Source organism: Scatophagus argus, chromosome 12, assembly GCF_020382885.2.
Source record: "Scatophagus argus isolate fScaArg1 chromosome 12, fScaArg1.pri, whole genome shotgun sequence".
Taxonomy (NCBI): Eukaryota; Metazoa; Chordata; class Actinopteri; family Scatophagidae; genus Scatophagus; species Scatophagus argus.
The window spans coordinates 10,217,040-10,237,024 of record NC_058504.1 but is presented as its reverse complement, the minus strand read 5'-3'; the positions used below and the strand labels follow the sequence as shown (position 1 = coordinate 10,237,024).

General features: G+C 41.5%; 3 protein-coding genes across 9 annotated transcripts; all 3 read left to right on the top strand.

Annotated features, from left to right (window-relative positions):
- Positions 1–32: 32 nt before the first annotated feature.
- On the top strand, positions 33–3,165 carry LOC124068165. The gene is made up of 3 exons (XM_046406148.1): positions 33–662; positions 824–1,725; positions 2,787–3,165. The coding sequence occupies exons 1-3, from the start codon at positions 539–541 to the stop codon at positions 2,934–2,936; spliced, it is 1,176 nt and encodes a 391-aa protein (XP_046262104.1). The 5' UTR covers positions 33–538; the 3' UTR covers positions 2,937–3,165.
- LOC124068639 (inositol-trisphosphate 3-kinase B-like) lies at positions 3,071–6,739 on the top strand (the record flags this gene model as incomplete). The annotated part of the gene is made up of 5 exons (XM_046407036.1): positions 3,071–3,384; positions 3,595–3,799; positions 3,932–4,033; positions 4,775–4,846; positions 5,069–6,739. Coding segments are annotated over 5 exons (945 nt in total), but the record flags the coding sequence as incomplete, so codon positions are not given.
- A 168-nt stretch (positions 6,740–6,907) lies between these two features.
- On the top strand, positions 6,908–18,815 carry nxf1a (nuclear RNA export factor 1a). 7 transcript variants are annotated; one of them, XM_046406140.1, is made up of 23 exons: positions 6,908–7,043; positions 7,262–7,366; positions 8,875–8,934; positions 9,241–9,451; positions 10,127–10,310; positions 10,397–10,480; positions 10,736–10,840; positions 11,577–11,657; positions 11,909–11,978; positions 12,841–12,929; positions 13,081–13,188; positions 13,309–13,418; positions 15,910–15,946; positions 16,101–16,169; positions 16,394–16,449; positions 16,608–16,715; positions 16,890–16,948; positions 17,065–17,180; positions 17,285–17,327; positions 17,419–17,497; positions 18,049–18,231; positions 18,342–18,402; positions 18,502–18,815. In XM_046406140.1, the coding sequence occupies exons 2-23, from the start codon at positions 7,297–7,299 to the stop codon at positions 18,538–18,540; spliced, it is 2,022 nt and encodes a 673-aa protein (XP_046262096.1). In that variant the 5' UTR covers positions 6,908–7,043; positions 7,262–7,296; the 3' UTR covers positions 18,541–18,815. The 7 variants fall into 7 exon arrangements, with proteins under 7 accessions (XP_046262096.1, XP_046262099.1, XP_046262098.1 ...); XM_046406142.1 differs by having other exon boundaries at positions 6,909–7,043; positions 7,273–7,366; XM_046406141.1 differs by having other exon boundaries at positions 6,912–7,043; positions 7,249–7,366.
- Positions 18,816–19,985: the final 1,170 nt, after the last annotated feature.

Sequence of the window (19,985 nt, the reverse complement as noted above, 5' to 3'; positions counted from 1 at the left end):
CACAATACATTTTCATTACATATTCATTTTTTTTTATTTCATCAATTTTTTATTTCACAATGCACTTTCTCCAGATGTACACACAGTATTTATATGGTTATATTGCATCTGTATTTGATCATATAAATATTTATGTCTGCTCTGTACATGTGCGCAGAAATATATCAAAATGTTAAATACTCACTGGCTTCAATTCCTGTTTCCCTGTTTCAGCTATGAAGGCTGTTTCTTTGCTGAAATGTTACTGAAACAGCATGTAAAATCATGATTTTTATATCATCATAATATCTTGAAATAAGCCAAAAATGTATATAACTACAGTGAAAATCCATCCTACAGTACATTCTGTTCAACTGCTGCAATAAAACCTGCTGAAAACTGTTCATCAGATTGTGTTTGCATGGTCAGAAAACATTGAGCAAAAAGCATACACTCATATGTGCTGGGTGAACACTTTGTTCTGTCTCCACCCTGCGATCTGACACGGTCACATCTGTCATTCCTGGATCTCCTCTTGGCCTGCGTCTCTGTCAGCTGAATGAGCTTTGGAAACTTAAAAACGTCACTGCATGCAAAACCAGCAGGTCGAGTGAGAGAGGGATGTTGCTCAGTGAAAGGCGAAAGCTTTCTATCGCAGAACCCCGACTGGTTGAAAACACAAGGTAAGGTGATTTCGAGGTGTGATTGTTTGTAACACGTTTCTGTTTGTCTTTTCAAAGACTTTGCTGCTGATGCTACAGTGGTGTTTAGAATTGTAAATGTATTTCCTCAAATATATTCAAAACCGTGTATCTCTTGTAAATACTTCCTTGTTTTGTACAAGAGCATGCCGGGCTCATGGAGCAGATTCATCATCTGTGCTCCACACTGGACTCAAAGATGGACATGACAGATGGTAACCACATGGAGGGAATGAAGATGAAGACAGGGAACAAGCAAACTACGGATAATGACTTTTCTGCTGGACTATCAGATGAGGCGCACCAACATCTGACAATCAATGAAGGGTCTTCCAGCAGGAGCATCAGAGAGAGGTCCAGGCCCAGACTTCAGTCGACAAGAAGTTTCCCCCCTTACAGTCAGTGTATAGGTGGACTCGGAGAGGATGGAGAGTTGGACAACGTCCTCAACTCAGAGCTGAGCATCACTCACCATCCCCCTTTCAGACACGACGGCATGACGAACCAAGATGGGAATGAGTTGGAGCACGGCACAGAGAGAAAAGAATACTTGTTGAACATGAGGTGTGCTAGGGATGAAGTGAAGGCAAAATGGAGGACGAGGAGGAGGCAGAGGTTAGGAGGGAGCTACGAAGTCGTGCCAGATCGATGGGAGAGCACACGGCCAAATGGGAGAAGGAGGGTAGAAGATGACAAGGAAAGAGGAGAGGGCACAAACAGTGAATGGAAATACTACAGGGGTACAAGCGCAAGTTTGGAGATGGAGAACAAAAAAGAAGAGGATGAAGAGATGGAGAGAGCTCCCTTTTCAGGAGGAGAGGGAAAGAACGAGGAGCGTGTGGAGACCCCAGAGGACAGAGAGGCCGAGGAGCTGAAAGCGAGCCCCACAGCACATCAGTGGTCCTCACCACATCCAATCCTCTCCAGGCTGTTGCACTCCTCCACCTCCTCCTCCTGCTCCTCCATCAGCCTCTCCTCAGCAGAGAGTGATGAAGTCTTCAGTGAAGGAGAGGATGCTGGTTCAAAGAGGAGGACACTGAGGAAGGTGAGAATGACTGAGATGAACGCTGAATGGATGGTTTAAAGCCACATTGTCATTTATTTTTGACACCTGCTATCCCAGTATATTCACTGACATCACATCTGTGTGTGTGGCTGCTCTGCTTTTCCAGTGCAGAGGCTTAAAACTTTATTCTCAACTGTTCTTTGCACCTGTGGTGATTTGCATGGGCTTGAAAGAGGACTTTGATGAGGTCAGATTTGAATGCTGTTTGCATCCCTGGCTGCTGCTGCTGCGGCTGCTGCTATAGATATGAAAGCAGACAGAGATATGACAGGAGCAGCTACTGGGAGGATGGGGGGGGGGGTTGGTAGACTTTTTCAGTGCAGTTTGCATTTTGTATTGTCAGAGACTGAAGATTGGTCTGTAAGGATGAATAAAAGACTGTGGGAAATCAGCATCTGCACAATTTAGTGACGAAAATAATGTTTAGGGTGCAAACACCTACAAATATCTTAATATGTAAATTTCTGTCAAACTACAGATTTCCTTATTAAGCAACAGCATCTCTACTGAGCACGCTCGAGTCTCCCTCGTTTCTTGTGTTTGGCTTTTCAGTGGCCATTCCTCTGGCAGCAACCAACCAACATGAAACTCCTTCACAGGCCTTTTTCATGCCAGACATTTCCACGTCACAGATTTTTTCAGAGTACCATGATATGATGTGAGAAATGTGTATGAAGCACCGGTAAATTGTTTTAGTAGACACAAAAAACATAATTTAAGACTCCCTTATCAATACTTCTGTGCACAGTCGCCTCACAGTTACGTAGTTCTGGTCTCCACGCACGCATGCTGTAATGCAGGTTTGTGGAGCTTGCGAATGCCCTGCACGTGATTTTTGTCTGTATGCTTGTTAGCTTTTTCAAAGGCATAAGCTTCCTTTAAAAAAAATGCATTCTGGGATTGGCTCCAGGCTTTAAACACAATAAGCTTTGCAGAAAATTGGTAACCACTGGCCATACTGTAGTGAACAGGAAAACAGCATATCAGCGTTCTTGTTGCACGAAAAAAACAACATAATCGGCTCCTTTTTTGTGCCTCAGTGCCGCTCCTGGAAAACCTACCTGACCATGATGCACTGGTCGCTGCAGCGGCAGAGCTCCTGGGTCCAGCTGGCTGGACATCAAGGCACGTGTCCTGCAGTTCATCCACCTACTACTGTGATCAAGTCTGCACATGAATCTAACCACTAAAATGAGATAGTTCACATTGCCCTCTATGTCACTGTTGCTGTGTTATAATATTTTATCTCAAGATCCTCAGGTTTTTTTAAGAACTAAGAAAATGTGCGTTCTAGTTACACCGTCAAAAAGTTTGAACTTATTCACAAAAGAATCACACCATCCACCGTCAGCATTTATGCCTTGTTGAACACATCGACAATCAATCAGCCCTTGTCCCTTGCTTGGTGTTGTTGCTGTCACCAGGTAACTTCCAGCTGAGCGAGGGTGGAGAGGTGTTGAAACTGTACAGTGAAGTGGAAGCAAAGTGCCTGGACTACCTGATGAAAGACTCGTTGAGACCCTTTGTCCCGCAGTACCACGGCCTGGTCACCAGGGGGGAGCACTGCTACATGCGCCTGGAGGACCTCCTGAGTGGTCTGAGGAGACCCGTCATAATGGACTGCAAAATGGGAGTCAGGTAGATTTGAGAGCAATTTTCTTGATACCAGAGGTGATGAGTCCTGTCCTGTAGTGAAGGATAACTTGCATTCTTATACACTAACTAATAAGAAATAATAACCTGAAAACTTGGCCTGTGTGTGGGTCATATTTTCACCTTACACTGTCCACAGAGATTGTCCAGAGCAATATGGGTTTTTTATGTACAACATGAGAATTTTCTTCTTAGGACGTACCAGGAGGAGGAACTGATCAAAGCTCGGGTCAAGGCCCCTTTTCGGAGTGACATGTACCAGAAGATGGTGAAAATAGACCCATTAGCTCCGTCAGCAGAGGAACATGCACAGAAAGGGGTGACCAAATGGCGATACCTTCAGTGGAGGGATACAACCAGTTCTACATCCACTCTGGGCTTCAGGATAGAAGGAATCATGGTAGGAGTAAAGGCCAGTAAAATGTTTTATGCACAGCTCATGTTACCCAAAAACGTCTGAACTGTTTAGTGCTCTACAAGTTTTCGAATGTGCCACATCTAAGCTGTTGTGTTTCCTTTCTCTGTGAGTCAGATGGAGGACGGTAGTGTCCAGCGGGATTTCAGGAAAATTCTGACAGTAGCTCAGGTCACAGAGGCATTGCTTCACTTCACCAGGAGTCATCTGGACATCCTGGTCAGTTCTTCATTTCATAGAAACACTGATAACATTACTCCACTCTCCCTTTAGAAAGCATCTCTTCAATCATATTATCATTAACAAAAACTAAATCGAGAACAAAGTGAAGAAATCAGTGACTAAACCTGATGGAAGCGGGCTGAACAACAACAACACTCCATTTTTAATGATGATTAAATAAAAAAATCAAACCAACAAAGATCACATGACACTCAGCCAAAACATTAAAACCACAACTGAATGTCTTGATTATCAATGCAATGTTCTGCTCAGAATGGTCTGAGGAACATGACTCAAGGACAAATTCAAAGTGCTGCCCTGGCCCCCAAACTGCTCAGATCTCAGACCAGCCAAGCATCTGTGGGACATGTTGGACCAAGTCCAGTCCTCGTAACCCACAGAACCCAAAGATCCGCTTCCAATGTCCCAGGGCCAGACAACACAGAACACCCTCAGAGGACTTTTGTCCATGCCTCCATGTCAGAGTTGTTATGTGGCAAGAGGGGGACCTACACAATATCAGGCAGGGGATACCGAGGATGATCGGTATATGTTGAAGTGAAGAATGAAATGGAAATTTCAAAATAAAAGCAAAAACTGATAAAGTATGTTTTTCCACTAATCCCACTAATTTTCATTCTTTATTTCCCCAGTCTTTGCCAATGATGTTCATGCTCCTCATTTTACTACACAGTTCTGTTACCATGTGTCACAGCTCTACCCTATCTGTGTTCTCAGAAAGCGTACCACTCCAGACTCCTGGCCCTGAGCGATGCGCTGAAGAATTCAGTGTTTTTTAGAACCCATGAGGTTTGTTTACATAGAGACAAATCACTGAAAGTCTACTTTAATGTTTACTGAAGTGAAGAACGTGATGGAAACAGCAGGTAGTGTATAAAAGAGGGATGAGAAAAGAATTTGACCATACTGAGCCCAATGAGGTTTTTTTTGTTTTTTCATCTCACTCAAATTCATCCTCTCTTTATATTCTTATAATGAATCTACTTACACTCATGTGTTTGACCTGACCAGGTGATTGGCAGCTCGCTTCTCTTTGTCCACGACCACAGCAGCAAGGCCAGCGTGTGGATGATAGACTTCGGGAAGACAACCCCTGTGTCCGACACGAGCGAGCTCCATCACAACGTCCCGTGGGCTGAAGGAAGCAGGGAGGACGGCTATCTCATCGGTCTGACCTCCCTCATCAGTTCTCTGAGCCAGGCCATCAGTGTAGCCTCCTGGAAACAGGGCTTCAGTGGTGGAGGAGAAAAGAGTGTTGCATGAAGCACACTGAAGGTTGTGGTTGTGATGGCCTTTAAACATTACTCAGATTCAGGATCAGGTGGACAAAATGGCTGCTGTCACCGTGACTTTGGTGCCTTGCTTAATTCATGTGAAGAGACAACAGAGGACGATTTGTTTTGGGAGTATGTTTTTAATGGGCTGAGGAAGAGGAACAAGGGAAAGAGATTATAACAGAAATATGCTTTGTGAAAATGTGTTTTTCTTGCAATTTTGGAGATGTTGTTTTGTTACAAAGACAGATTTAAGACTTAAGACTTCCTTTTTTTCTATTCCTTTATTTCTATCATTCATAAAGGACCAAAAATGTACATGCTTTACCTGCTGATGCTCTTTTACCAAGAATTTTTCATTCAATTGGACTTCAAAAACTCCCTTGTGTTGCAACACATGCCAAGCTTATATTTTTACAGCAGCAAACAAAACTCATATATAGGCTGAATACAATTAAACACTAGAAAACATCTTCACATATTAGCTGGTCCAAGCTAAGTGAAATTAACAACAAATGCTTTTCTTTTCTCAGTCAGAGGCCAAAAAAAGGAAAATGAAAGCAAACAAACTTTCAATATCCACTAGGATAAAACTCCCTGATGGCAGCAGGTGAAACAAGTGATGTGCAGGGTTTGCTGGGTCCCACAGGATATTGTGAACGCCCCTCAGAAAGCAGCTGATGTAGACAGAGGTGATCTCCGCGAGGCTGGTCCCGACGATTCTGCCCGCCATATTTACATTTACCTATAAAATTAAAGAGGAAATCTCAAAGTTTTCAAGGATACCAACAGGGTAGGGTGAATTTGTGGAAAATGTATATAAAATGATGCAATGATGATAATACATGTGATGCCCATCATCTCCTTGGACATTACCCTTCACATGTTGTAAAGATTCAAATAATATCTGGAACAAACAAACACATTGCTCTGTGAGTTAAACATGCCTAATATTGCAACATACGCTCAGTTTTGGTTTGCTTAATGCTTCTTTTTACAATTAATCTATTAATCTAGCTATGATCATTTTGAAGACTAGTTTGCAGTTCTGAGCTTTCTAAAAACAGATGTTTCTAATATTCTGTCAAGTGAATATATAGGCTATAGTTGAACCAACACCTCTTTGAAACCATTTCAGGATGACTTTATAACCTTCACAGAGATTAGTTCAGTTTTAATTAGGTAGTGGGGTTTGGGCTGTGGGAAACGGTAGTAGAGTTACCTTTATGTGCACAGGTTTATTGGATCAGACCAGACCCCCTCCACAAGGTGATAAGAGTTTACAAGGCTAAAAAGTGTGTCTAAAATACCCCAGGTGTGATTAAGATTAAATGAGCTTGAGAATGGAGATGAATATAAATATGTTAAAAATAAAATTTTGAATGAATATACTAAGATTCTAAACAGTCAAACATAAATAATCAAGACTCCTGCGTGGTTAAAGCTGATTAGCTTGGCAGAAGTGCAAATACTCAGTTTTAATTAGGTGGGTCACTGCAGTGGTAATTGGGTGTATTCTGTTACACGTTACTCAACCGTGGGCAGTTTTAGCAGGCTGGTTTAACGGTTGATTCCCTGCAGGTCAGTCCATTTGGTTAAACACTACCTGTCCACCAGATGGCGCCATGTTGCTGTTCGTGCTGGAGAAAGAGTAGCTGAGAAAGCAGACGGAGACAATTGTTACCAATATCATCGCGGGAAATATTACAAGGGTAACAAATAAAAATAATAATCGTTTAACATTGTGGGACTGTGTCTATGACTCCAGTGGGCTACTCTGCGTTGCTAACCCAAACAGCTAGCTCGCTAAAGCTAACTCGATTAGCATACGTTAAGTTGTTAAAAAAAAGAACATGTTACACAGGTTACAGAACACCTGGAATGTTTCTTTTTGAATTATTTTTTTTAACAATGAAGTAAGTTCTGACAGTTTTCCTTGAGGCTGAGGCTGAAGGCTTACTCTGGATGGACCGCCGGAGTTTCTGCCGGAGAAGGTACCCGAACCTGGCTGTGGTGGCACGTGTGATGGATGATGGTGAGTTTAGGCCGTTGCTTAACTTCATATCCAAGCTAGCAGTCCGTGTAACCTTCGATTGTACATGTTTTCTTGAGGGTCAAATCTGCATCGAAGTTGATAAGTCTGTTGGTGATAACAAGTGTTAAATATTAAAACTAAATAAATAAATTAGCTTAATTAGTATGGGTGGTTCTGCAGCTGCACCTTGCTGCTAATCAGACCAAAACAGAGCAGTCCTGCCTGTTTTAGTTCACGAGCTTGAGAAACTTACAAACTCAATCACTGTGTGTAATTTTGTAGTGATATTCTGCTTTGACAGTATAACAAATCAGTGTGCTCTCATAACCTTTGCTGACTGCATTGTAGTAAATTAAATTAAAAAAAAAAAAATCTGTTCGTTTAAAATGAATCCTGAAGTTTTCTTTTAGGTCCCAATGGCGACACGCGAAATATCATTATTAAGGTGCACTTTAGCCTTGACAACATGGAACATCAACACTGAAATGCAGTGATTGGGAGGATTACCAACACCTGGTCAGGATGGCAGGTGTTGGTGTCCATTTCCACACACGTCCTCAACTGTGTGTGGAAATAGATGAGATTTTTGTATATGCTGTTACAGGTAAAAGTCTCGTCTTAAAAATTTCACTTAAATCGAAATATCAGCATCAAATTATACTTACAATTTCAAGAGTGTATGTAGATGATACATTAATATGTTCCTTACTTTAATATTGAACTTGATAAGGTGCAGCCACTTCATACGCTGTGGGGTAACTTAACCTGTAATGATACGTAATAATTTATTAGTTGATTTATATTTTGCATTAACACTCTGAATCTGTAAAATAACTAGAAATAAATAAATGTATATTATATGAAGTGTAGGGGAGTAGAAGTATGACGATAAGTTAGCGCAAAATAGCAATACTCATGTAAAGTACAAGTCCCTCAAAACTATACGTAAGTATATTTTGAGTAAATCTACTTGTTGACTTTAGATCACTGTGAATCGGAAGCTAACTTTAGCGTCGTTTAGCTCACTGACATAAGCAAAAATTTGTACAGAATTATCTGATCTGTTGCGATTAGTTGTTTGTAACGTTGTGTTGGACCACGCCTGAAAAAATGCTTTTTTCCCGCAAATATGTGCGTTATTTTGTTGCCCCGGAAGGGAACGTGCGTGAAAAGTTGTATTTCCGCCGTCTTCTCGCCAACGCGTAGTAGGAGAAGCTAGCTAAGCTACCAGCTAGATAAAGAGTGGCTACGCGATCACGTCGTGGTCGCTTTTGTTTCTCCTCCGAACAACTTGGGATGTTGGAGCTTCTTCCTGAGTCTAACTGCTTTTTGTTGTGAGCGACAGAAACGAGTCACTGCAAATAGTATTTTACACCCCGAACTCTGTTATTCTAACCTAACACTATCGTGGAAATATGGCGGAGGGCGGGCATTACTACAACGGTAAGAAAGCCCGTTCTCTACAGCATTAACATGTTTATTGTGCTACTTGTACCGTTTTTCTTCAGAGTGCGGAGATTTTATGGTGACAAGAGAGGTCAGACCCGCTGGTTACATGGTCCTAGGAGGTAAAACTATATCTTGTGCCCCCCTCCCCGGGGGTATACTTATGTTACATTAGAGACACAAGATAAGGTAATCCTTTGTTTTGTTGTGTTTACCCAGTACTCCATAATCATTTATTACAATACATTTTGAATGAACAAGGCCAATATCTTATCAGAAATCTTCTCCCAGTATATTTTTCACTAACTCTGATTTGCTTGCTGACTGACTTGTAGAACTCTGTTTGAATGCATTGTTTTTATTTTATCACATATGCTTGTGATTTGTAAGTCACAAGACTAACTTTTGATTTCTGCTCCCCTTTTCAGAGCACGATGATAGAACCGCACCACAGTTTCGCAACCGCAAAGGCAGAGGTTCCCACAAGGCTCGATCATATGACAGGTCCCGAAGAGACCGCCAAAGGGGTAGTCACTCGGGAGGCTTCGGGGGACCTGGGCCGCGATCTAGGCTTGAGGACACTGATGGAGATGTCAGCATGAGCGATAACTCTCAGGATAACAGCACCCAGCACAGATTGTAAGTGTGCCTGACTGACCAAGCCAGTGTATTGTTTCACACATTGTTGATAATTTGCTTCTGTCATCAAATACGTTTGTTAGAGTGGGACTCATTGATAATAGGTTTTGTCAGTATGGCCCTAAATTAATAGCACAATATTAAAAACACAGGGTGTTTCTGGGGTAGTGATATTTTTCTTCCTCTATCAACAGATCATTAGTTGGCCATTTATTTTATGTGTTTGACCAAGTTTATGCTAGTAAAAATGTTGAGTCGGTGTCAGACCTCCTAAACGCTACCCCTGGTTAATTTTTACAAAATAAATTAATAATTCAGTGAAAGGCAGTGGAATAAACACACAACCATACCATCAGTTGAAAGTTGTTTTCCAAGCTTATATAAGAGCAAAAGCTAATGAAAAACTGTTTTTTATACACTGAAACTTTTACTCTTGCTGGTTGCATAGAAATTAAGAAACATCACATTCTGTAGACCTTCTGCTTCAAGTTTTAATGTGTCATTGGCAAATACAACCCACAAAACAAGAACTTTTTTAGGGATCCAGAAACGATGACAGGGGAACAAGATTTTGACCAGTTTTGTTTGAAAAAACAGATGAAGTTCCAGAGTTCCCAAAAAGGTTCGCAGAAAAATGACTACAGTAGAAACTTATTTTCTTTTTTTTGTCTCTAGCAACCCGTATGGAAGACCTTTTCGGAAAGGAGGAGATGGACGTTTTGACAGAGATAGGCGTCAAGGTAAAGGGGCAGGAGGTGGTAGAGGAGGAGGAGGCAACTTTCGGGGAGACCGAAGTGGAGGAGGCAGCAGCGGAGGAGGAGGAGGAGGGAAAAACCGGTCAGGCTGGTTCAAAGTGACGGTGGGTATTTTTACAGTCACCGCATCCATATTTGTACCTTATGACCTGTTACGTGATTATAATTTGCTTTCTTCTCTGCTTGACAGATACCACATGGAAGAAAATATGACAAGAAATGGTTATTGACAGCTCTTCAGAACATCTGTACAGTTCCCTTCACACCTGTTCAGGTGAGGGTCAACACAATCTAACTATTACTATTTACTATTACCATTATTATTACTACCTTAATTGCATACGCTGAGCTCTGCTAAAAGAAATGATGATGGTATTTAGTTTTTAAATTATTTTTAATGTTATTGCCTGCTGATTTTAAATGTCGTGTCACCACATCAGTAAGCTGAGGACTTTAAAGAACAGGTGTCTGTGGATGCCATCTTGTATGAATGTTGATTATTCCGCTTTTCTCTCCCTTGTCTATGCAGTACCACGTCGACCACAGCAGAGTCCACTTCTATGTGGATGATTCGCCTACTGCCAATGCCTTGCACAAGTGTTCTCACAAGATCACAGACACAGATGGTTACAAGGTATGTTGGGGTAATGAAGGAAAACTTATCACCGCTGCAGAAACTCGACTTTCCTGGGCCAGAGTTTACATTATGCACCCTTTATCCACTAGCCTTTTTATTAACCACAACAATCTGGAAAGTCATGCCTCTCAAAGGGCTTTGCAGAGTGTCGAGGGGAGGGACAGAGCCAGATGCTGAAGTGACACTTGTTGTGGCTTTAAGTAGAAATGCATTCATTGTTTAATACACAATAAATAAGAAGACTGTTTATCTGTTAGTGCTGGAGTTTCAAAATTTTTACAACTGTCTTTTTTTTTTTCTTCATGAAAACTTTCATAAAAAGCAGCAAGACCTTTCTTTTCCTATTTTATGATGCAACTGCCGTGTGCTCCTCTGTCGCACAGCACATCTTTCTAGTGTTTTTTTTCTAGTGCATAACAAGTGAAAATATTCTCAATTTCTCAGTGCAAGGCGCAGGAGTCTGGATTGCATATGATTGCCACAACTCAACATGCTTTTCCAAGGTGTTTTTGAGCAGGTCGAGCTTTAGTCTGAGTGATCAGATCTCGGTAGTGCCTTACACTGTTAACTGCAGGTTAAAGATAATAGCTACACTGTCAGTAAGTTCTTACTCTGTCTATGTTGCAACCGTGACCTTGACGTAGTGCAAAGTCACACTTTAACTTGAACTCAGCATGTGTGCGGTATAGCTCTATTGTTCTCTATCATAACACCTGATGTCTTTCTCTTCAAGGTGGAAGTGCATGTAAACCCGAGTGCTCCACCATCGTTCCTCCTCTCTGACCTGAAGCCTGAGCACTTGGAGCACCTGAAGGTGAGCTCGAGAAAGCAGTGCGGAGAATTAGAAGTAATTTTTAAGGCACAAGTTCACATTTTTTTCATTCCCCATATTTCGATTCTCCTGTATGTCCAGCACATATAGTGAATTGACAGAAAAAAATCTTTGAATCTTTCCTCCTCATCTTTAACTTCATCAAAATTAATTGGTTTCTCTTAATACTGACATATTTTTTTTTCACTGTTCAGATGACACCTCTCATGTTGGCTGTATTTTATCTTTCACAGCAATGCATGGGAAAACGTTTTGATGTCTCCCAGCAGGCACTGGATTTGAACAACATTCGAACAGATCCAGGTAATAAATGTACCCTTTTACACAAATATTGAGTGTGACAAGATACTGAGTGCAGATTCAGCCAGCAGCTGACAATAGGGCTGTGACCGTCATCAAGTGACTACAGTGCTGCGGTCACACATGCCCAGTCAGAAGCACAGCCTCTAATTAGTCAAGTCAGACCCACAGTTTCTGATTGGTCAGCAGTCTCAATGACGCCATCATAGGATTGACGCTAACAAACATGCCAACAGGACAGCTGTTATCAGTACTGAAAAATGTCTGAAGACACAGAAGACATTCAGTGTTTGATATCATTTTGGACTTATTTTACAAAGTTAGTCTCTGCAGTTCAAGGCTGTATTACAAAGCTTCACAAAGGGATACTGTCACACCACAGCCGGCATGAAAGGCACTATGGTAACATTAGCCTTTCCTGCTGCGCTTCCAGATCCCATCTTCACTTTTCACTTTGAAAGTCAGAGACAAGACTTTTGAGTTTTTGCCGTGTGGGCTCTGGTTTACCACCAAACCACAGGGATAAGATGCTCTTTCATCGCCGTAATAAAGCACCCATATCATAGTCCTACCTGACAATACACGCTAATGTAGTGTTGTTGCAAGTACATATCTGGTTGTTTCCGTCAGTTATTTCTGTGAAACTGTTGAATTATCTCTGATAAACAGGGATCTGATATTGAAGTTTTTTTTAAGCAAATGGTCACTGCAGTATTGCATTGAGGGTCCCACAGGTGGTGCAGACAGTCTGGTGATGAAACAGAGCTTTATTTTATTTTGATACTGTTACAGAAAATGCTGTAAAATCATGATTCCATTTTGCATATTTGTTTCATATTTTGATCGCTGATTTATTTTATGACAGACCTGGTTTCCCGAAACATTGAAGTCATCTTGAATAGGAAGACAAACATGGAAGCTGTCATCAAGATCATTGAAGAAAACATTCCAGAGGTAATACTAATACAGTGGATGTTTTTGGTATTGTTTGCTGCAAGATCAGTGACAAATTGTTTAGTTTTGACAGAATTTTGCTTCTTTGTTTCTTCCAAATTAATTGAATAGAACTGGATGTGCTTACATGTGTCTCTCTGACTCTTGCCAGTTGACAAGCTTGAATCTGAGTAACAATCGTATTCACAAACTGGATGAACTTGCTGAACTGGTTACCAAAGTGCCTCGTCTGAAAACCCTGAATCTTTCCCAGAATGAGGTGAAACTGGCTTGTCAGTTCTTACAATGAATAATAACGAGGCATGAATTGAGCCTTTAGCCTGATTTTATTTGTAGATCTTTGTCTCACACCATCTTGTTCTGTTTCTCTGTCATCCAGCTGAAGTCCGACCGGGAACTGGACAAGTTGAAAGGCCTGAAGCTGATGGAGCTGTATCTCAACAGGAACCCTCTGTGTGACCTCTTCAAGGATCAGGCCTCGTACATCAGGTCAGTCAGTGATTTTGGGGGGTGAGTTGAATAAGGTGAGGATGCAATGGTGTGCCTGTTTGTGTGCAAGTAAAGTTGCCCAGGAGTCTTTCCTGGATGATGAGACCATGATGCAATGTGCAGATGCAGATGTGCAGATCAAACAAGCATTGGTGTTTACTTGTGCAAGATACCTTTACAATAACAGTAATCATTTCCCCAGCTGTGAAGGATGAGCTTTTGGAGCAAGCAGAGGCAGATACATTCAGCATTAACTCCCTTTGTTCGTCTATACATGTGTGTGCATTTATGTGTGAGAATAAGAATGGGAGATAAGAACCACATGGAATAATTTGCAATCAGTTCAAATGAGACTGTTTTGGTTTTGTGCACATTTCTTCCCACTTGGTGACTAACACTTCCTTTTCACTCTGCAAACTAAACATATCTTGTTTCCAAAAGTGGCTGAGAGAATATCTACCCACAGTGCAGTTCCACTTGTTTTACCTTTGGGCTTGCTTTAACTCTCCAGTTTGAACAGCCATATTCTTTCTGCAAATGTTTCAGCTTCTCTATGGGAGATCCTTTCAAGCTTTGCTCTGTTTTATGGTTCTCAGTGATGCTGTACCCAGTACTCCTGCTGGCATCTTGATTAGTTATCCCATAAGCTGCTGATGTGATGTAACTTTGAGGAGAAGCTCTGTTTTTTGTTTTTTGTTTTTTTGTTTTTTAAAAAATAATGAAAATAAGGGAAGACACCGAGCTTGTCAGCCCTCTAACACAAGTTCCTGTGAACTGCTTTCAAAAATATGAATCAAAACAATCTCTTGAGCAGTACTGTAAAACAGTGTAGCTTGTATATTGGAGACAGGGCACTGCCATGAATGCCCTGATAAATGTTTGGATGAAACAAAGCAGATCCACAGCCAATGATTTCCCCTCCCCTCGTAGCACTCTTGCCCACTCGGCCTCCTGTATCAGGCGAGTATGGAAGGCTGGATAGCCCATGACGGGTAAGATCCCACCTCGAAACCCTGGGACAACCTAAGGCAGGCACAGTCACGATTACTCTGCCTCAGTCCCTGTGAGCTCTGACTCACTAAGAACGAGACAAGAAGAACTTGTGAAGATGGGACTCCATGGGAGAAGCCGCTGGGCTGAGGAGGAGGAGGAGGATATGGGCCATTATCAATGACCAGTGATGAGCCAAAGAGAAAAATCATTGTCTCTTCCAATAAGTTGGTTCTCTTTGGCCTAAAACAGGCCTCTGGTGTTCAGTGAATGATGTGGAGAGTATGGCAAATACCCTTAACTAATTTCTGAAAGAAAGATGTTCTGAACTGGAAATTGAAGCTTTGCCTGAAATATTTCGAATGGGGACAAAAAAAAAGTGAAAACACTTCCTCTTCCAGTTTCTGTTGGCTGTGACCAGTACAAAAAGCTCAACCGTTAAGCAGAGAACAGAGTAGAGACTTGGCACTCTATTCGAATGCATGACAATTCCCCAGCCCATCTTAAACTTGAGGCTTGGGACCCAAATTACACTAGAACATCAAAAGCCTGAAACATGAAGTCCCTTTATTACTAGTGCATGAAGACCCATCTCTTCAGAAAGGATTGTGGCTATGAGGTACTTAACTGATAATTTCTTTGTTTGAGAAGCACGAGGGGCTATAGGATGAGTAGTGGGAATGCTGGGTGCAGCTCACTTTGAGACTGGCTGTCCTTTTTGTTCCACCCTGTTCTCAGGCGGTCTTTCTTTGCTGATAATCACGACAGACAGAATAATTTACCTGATGAATAGCACTGTTTGTTGCCTCTAGTGAGTGTTGGACCACGTGTGCTTGTGTTTGTGTGTACTTCATTTTTGCTTTTTAAAAAACCCAGACCTTACTTTGTTTTTTCGGTGACATAAACTCATCTGTTCCCCAGCATCTTGGCCAGAATTTAGGGGGAAGACTGGCGGTAATCACCTCTCTGCTCGCAAGCATTGCATAACCTTTTTCATTTTACTAATTCAAAATGAGTGTGTTTACTGGTTTCCAGCGCAGTCTGGTAGGTCGTGGGTCTCTGTATGTTTGTATCTGTGTCTCGTGGAAAAGCATGTTTACGATTCACCTTGTCAGATCTGTGTATATCACCATATTGGGGGAGAGGGTGAGTATACCTGCTGGTAAGTACACTTTGGGGAGGGAGAATTGTCAAAAGGCACAGCTCTGTACTGAAAGACGGATATGATAGTCCATTTGTGGTTTTACCTGTCCACAAAGGTTAAACCTCTACGTCACTCGTACACTACATTTTGTGTATCAACGTATCTGTCCTGACTGTATTCTCTTAATGTTCCCGACAGTGTAGCAACTTAAAATTACATCAGGTGAAAGGCACAAATTGCCATTAAGTGGGTCAGCAGGTGTGACTGACAGTAGCATTAAATGTAATGAGAATGATTTATGTGCTGGGTGGTTTGTGATGATAACTTTCCTGCTCTTGATTTTTGTTCCTGAACCAGTGCTGTGCGGCAGAGGTTTCCCCGGCTCCTCAAACTGGTAAGTCCAAGTATGGTACAGCATGAAAATACCACTGGCCCTGGAGTCGGCTATCTTGTTTTTAAGGACCTTTTTGCATTCCACCATTCTGAACCTTTTCAATGATGCAGTATTTGGAGCATATTCTCTTCCTTTACGTCTGGTTTCTTTTTAGGATGGTCATGACCTCCCTCCACCCATTGGATTTGATGTGGAAACCCCCACCACTATCCCCCCATGCAAGGTTACTTGTTTTATCTCATGTGACAGATATATGCAAACTGACATATTGATGTTATCTTCTGATGTATGTGACAGTCAGTAGAAGCTCTACAAGACCTTCATGTCTTCAGTAATTCATTTCAGAAGTGCACATTTTAAGCTGCACGGTCCTCCTTTAGGTGAAAGTCAAGATAGTTTTTGTCTCCTTCGTGCACCTGACAAACGTTTTTCCAATTGACATTGCAGGGCAGCTGTTTCGGCTCTGATGAAATCAAAGCGCTCATCCTTCGGTTCTTACAACAGTGAGTTTTTAGCTTTTATGCTGAGAATCGGTGCTTGTTTTCCAGAATTAATGTGGCCCACCTAGTGAGTGATTGGCCAGCACGACTTTTTATGAAACGTCACGACTTTGTGGGCAAGAAAGAAACAAAGGACACTAACTCAAGTGACTGTGTTGCAGGTACTACAGTATATACGACTCAGGGGACAGGCAGCCGCTCCTGGATGCTTACCATGATGGAGCATCGTTATCCCTCACTACGCCTTACTCCACCCAGAACCCCTCCAGGTAAACCCTTCTCTATGGATATGAAAACAGTACACAGCCAGTCATTTAAAAGACTTCTGTGTAGCTCCACCCATCATGGGCAGTTCTTATCCCTGACCCCACCTCTGAGACCTCCCTATCTGAATAGTGGTTGTATTCACACTGATTCCATCTGTTGCTCTCGTCTTGTTTTAGGAGCAGTTTGGGCGAGTATCATAAAGACAGTCGAAACCTGAAGAGACTCAAAGACTCCAGTGAGTTTACCCCTCGAGTTGCTGACTTGTCATATTGTCTGAATTGACGAGACCGAGTATTTGTGATTTTAGATTTCTCCTAAATGATTTCCCTCTCTGAATCTTGCCTCTTGTAGCGATAAGATTTCGGCTTCTGAAGCACACACGACTGAATGTGGTTGCTTTCCTCAACGAGTTGCCCAAGACTCAGCACGACATTGCCTCCTTTACTGTTGACGTGAACACCTACACTGTGAGTTCGTGTTTGTTCTGTCGGCTGGCACTTGTCTTTAGCCTTTTCCTCTCACTGTGCGAATCATTCTACGTTAATTCTGCAAAATTGTTTTCCATCTACAGAACACACTGCTGTCCTTCACAGTGAGTGGAGTCTTCAAAGAAGGTGAGTTGCCTGGTGGTTTTGTTCTCATTCAGTGCACATTTGGGTGGTGTTGCTTGTGTTATTAAGTTGTGCCTCATTCTTTTTTTTTCAGTTGCTGTTGATGGTAAATCCAGAGAGTCCACCATGGCCTTCTCTCGAGTGTTCATCACAGTCCCAGCAGGAAATACTGGGTAAGTATAGTTAGCTCTCTAAAGGTTTCTTTCATTTTCCTGTTGTCCTTTGCATTTTCCCTGAGGAAGGGGAAATAGTACTAAATCGTGAGCTGTTGCGTATCTTCAGGAAAATTCCCTGGGCTTGAGGGACAAACCTGAACTTTCGTGCCTTGTCCTCTAGTCACTGACGTGTACATAACAATTTGTTTTTTTCCTTTATTTGATAGTTTACAGTTTGGATATAGGCAGGGAAATGGATGTAGGCAGATAAATTTACCTCAAGTACACTCAGGATGCCGGTTTATTAGGTACACACAGATGAATTTTCTGTTGTCTAATATCAGTCAGCACCTTTCTTAAAACAGTCACAGTTGAGTGTTAGTGGCAGGTGAACCTAAAGGTCAGTAGTGGGGGGGGGGGGGAAGCCAAGAGAAGGAAACTCAACTTATCCTGAAATACTTGAAACGGACACCTCTCATTTAGATTTGTTCCAGTACTGATACCACTATCTGCTGGATCATCTCTAATGTTTTTGTGTGTTTACTGGTGTCCTCCTTCCTGTGCCACAGTCTGTGCATCGTAAATGACCAGCTTTTCATCCGGATGGCGACGACAGAGGAGATCCGCCGAGCCTTCGTTGCGCCCGCCCCGACTCCATCCTCCAGCCCCGTCCCCACTCTGACTGCACCGCAGCAGGAGATGCTCACAGCCTTCTCACAGAAGTCAGGCATGAACCTGGAATGGTCCCAAAAGTGAGACTCGTGCTTGTGCAATTATTATTATTATTATTGCGCCGGCAATAATGACATTGATAATTTATTGATTTCGTTCGAAATACCTGACCACTTATTCTCTGTCACAGGTGTCTGCAAGACAATGAGTGGGACTTCAACCGGGCGGCACAGATTTTCACTCAGTTGAAGGTAACACGAGTTATTTCAGCTCTTCGCTTCTGCATAAGTGTGTGATCATTTTATAGCAAAGCACTGAAATTCTTTGTCCTCTGTCCTCTTCCTTTCCAGACGGAAGGCAAAATCCCAGACATTGCGTTCATAAAATGAAGAGTTGAATCATAGATTTGTTAAATAAATCTGCAGTAATTTTATTTGTCTTTTGTTTTATCCTTTACTCTTTGCCTTTTCTTTTATTGAAAATCTTGTAGAAGAAGTTTACTTACATAGACTGTGGTTTTGTTTTAACAGCCAAATGTCAACAGTTTGACCGAAAGACTGATGTTATGCTACAATATTCAATTGTCATGGTAACCTTAGTTTTGGTTATTTGTATAGAAATCACTACATGTTTTCATAGGAATAAAGACAAATGGTGAACAGTTCTTGTGTTCTGTACTTTTTTTTTTTTTTTTTTTGTATGTTGAACAATAAAGAATTTTGTCACGCCCGCTACATTGCACTTAAACAACAATAAGGACAGAATATTGAACATGAAAGTTCATTCTTGTTCTTGGAAAGAAGCACACTCAAGGTACCGTTACTTACTTTTTGTGAAACTTTGAATCATAAAATGTGCCACATACACTGCCACTAACTCAATGGGCCAGAAGACTACAATTAGGAAGAAAAAGAAACTGCCACATCGTTTATGATTGGTCTACAGTCTTAAAACTCTGTGTGGACATACTTTGGGCAAGTATCTAACAGTATAAGTTTTATTTTTAGATCGCATGAAAACTCATCAGTGGTCAACAACAGGATTTTTGAGTTTATTACATTCTGAGATATAACCATCTTGCACATCTGGACACTGCAATTTTACTCCGTTCTTCTTTGCAGCACTGCTTCAGCTCTATCAGGTTGCACAGGGATTGGGCAGAAACAGCCCAAGTCCAACCACAAATTCTTTATTGGATTAAAGTCTGGGCTTTGACTCAGCCATTCTAAAATATTCACCTTGTCTTCAAACCATTTCTGTGTAACTTTCACTTTATGCTTCAGGTCATTGTCTTGCTGGAAAACAACTCCTCTAACCCTGTCATAGTTGTCTTGTAGACTGAATCAGATTGTCCTTCAGGATTTCCCTATACTTTGCTGCATTCATTTTATCCTCCATTCGTATTTAATCCTTGGCCACATGGACTGCTAATTTGCAAAAATTGTAGAAAATAACCTAGAATAAGCAATAAACAGGCCAAAAGTAGTTTGCTATACATAACTTATGAATAGAAGTTGCACAAACCTATTATTAGTCATTCAGCAGGTGAAAACTTTGGAAGCCATTGTCCATTATTTTCAGTGGGTTTCAATGCATTTTTAGGAAGTATGTCGTTTGCTTCTATCATACCTCAGATCTTGCTTTTCTGGGAAACTGAGTCCCAAATACACAGGAATCTCTCTCACAAACACAATATATATATATATATATAATAGAAACTTGCAGAAACTAATAGGGTCCCTGAGAAACCATATTTACAAACACAGGCCTTTTAGTTATGTGTGGCTCGTCTGTTTTATTAACTGAACTTGACAGTGTAACTTCAGGATCAGAT

Coding starts and splice junctions, on each gene's coding strand:
- LOC124068165 (XM_046406148.1), top strand. CDS start 539: ATGAGCTTTGGAAACTTAAAAACGTCACTGCATGCAAAACCAGCAGGT. Junction 663..823: donor CGACTGGTTGAAAACACAAG/GTAAGGTGATTT, acceptor GTTTTGTACAAG/AGCATGCCGGGCTCATGGAG. Junction 1,726..2,786: donor AGAGGAGGACACTGAGGAAG/GTGAGAATGACT, acceptor TTTGTGCCTCAG/TGCCGCTCCTGGAAAACCTA.
- nxf1a (XM_046406140.1), top strand. CDS start 7,297: ATGGACCGCCGGAGTTTCTGCCGGAGAAGGTACCCGAACCTGGCTGTG. Junction 10,481..10,735: donor TTCCCTTCACACCTGTTCAG/GTGAGGGTCAAC, acceptor TTGTCTATGCAG/TACCACGTCGACCACAGCAG. Junction 13,419..15,909: donor GATCAGGCCTCGTACATCAG/GTCAGTCAGTGA, acceptor TTCCTGAACCAG/TGCTGTGCGGCAGAGGTTTC.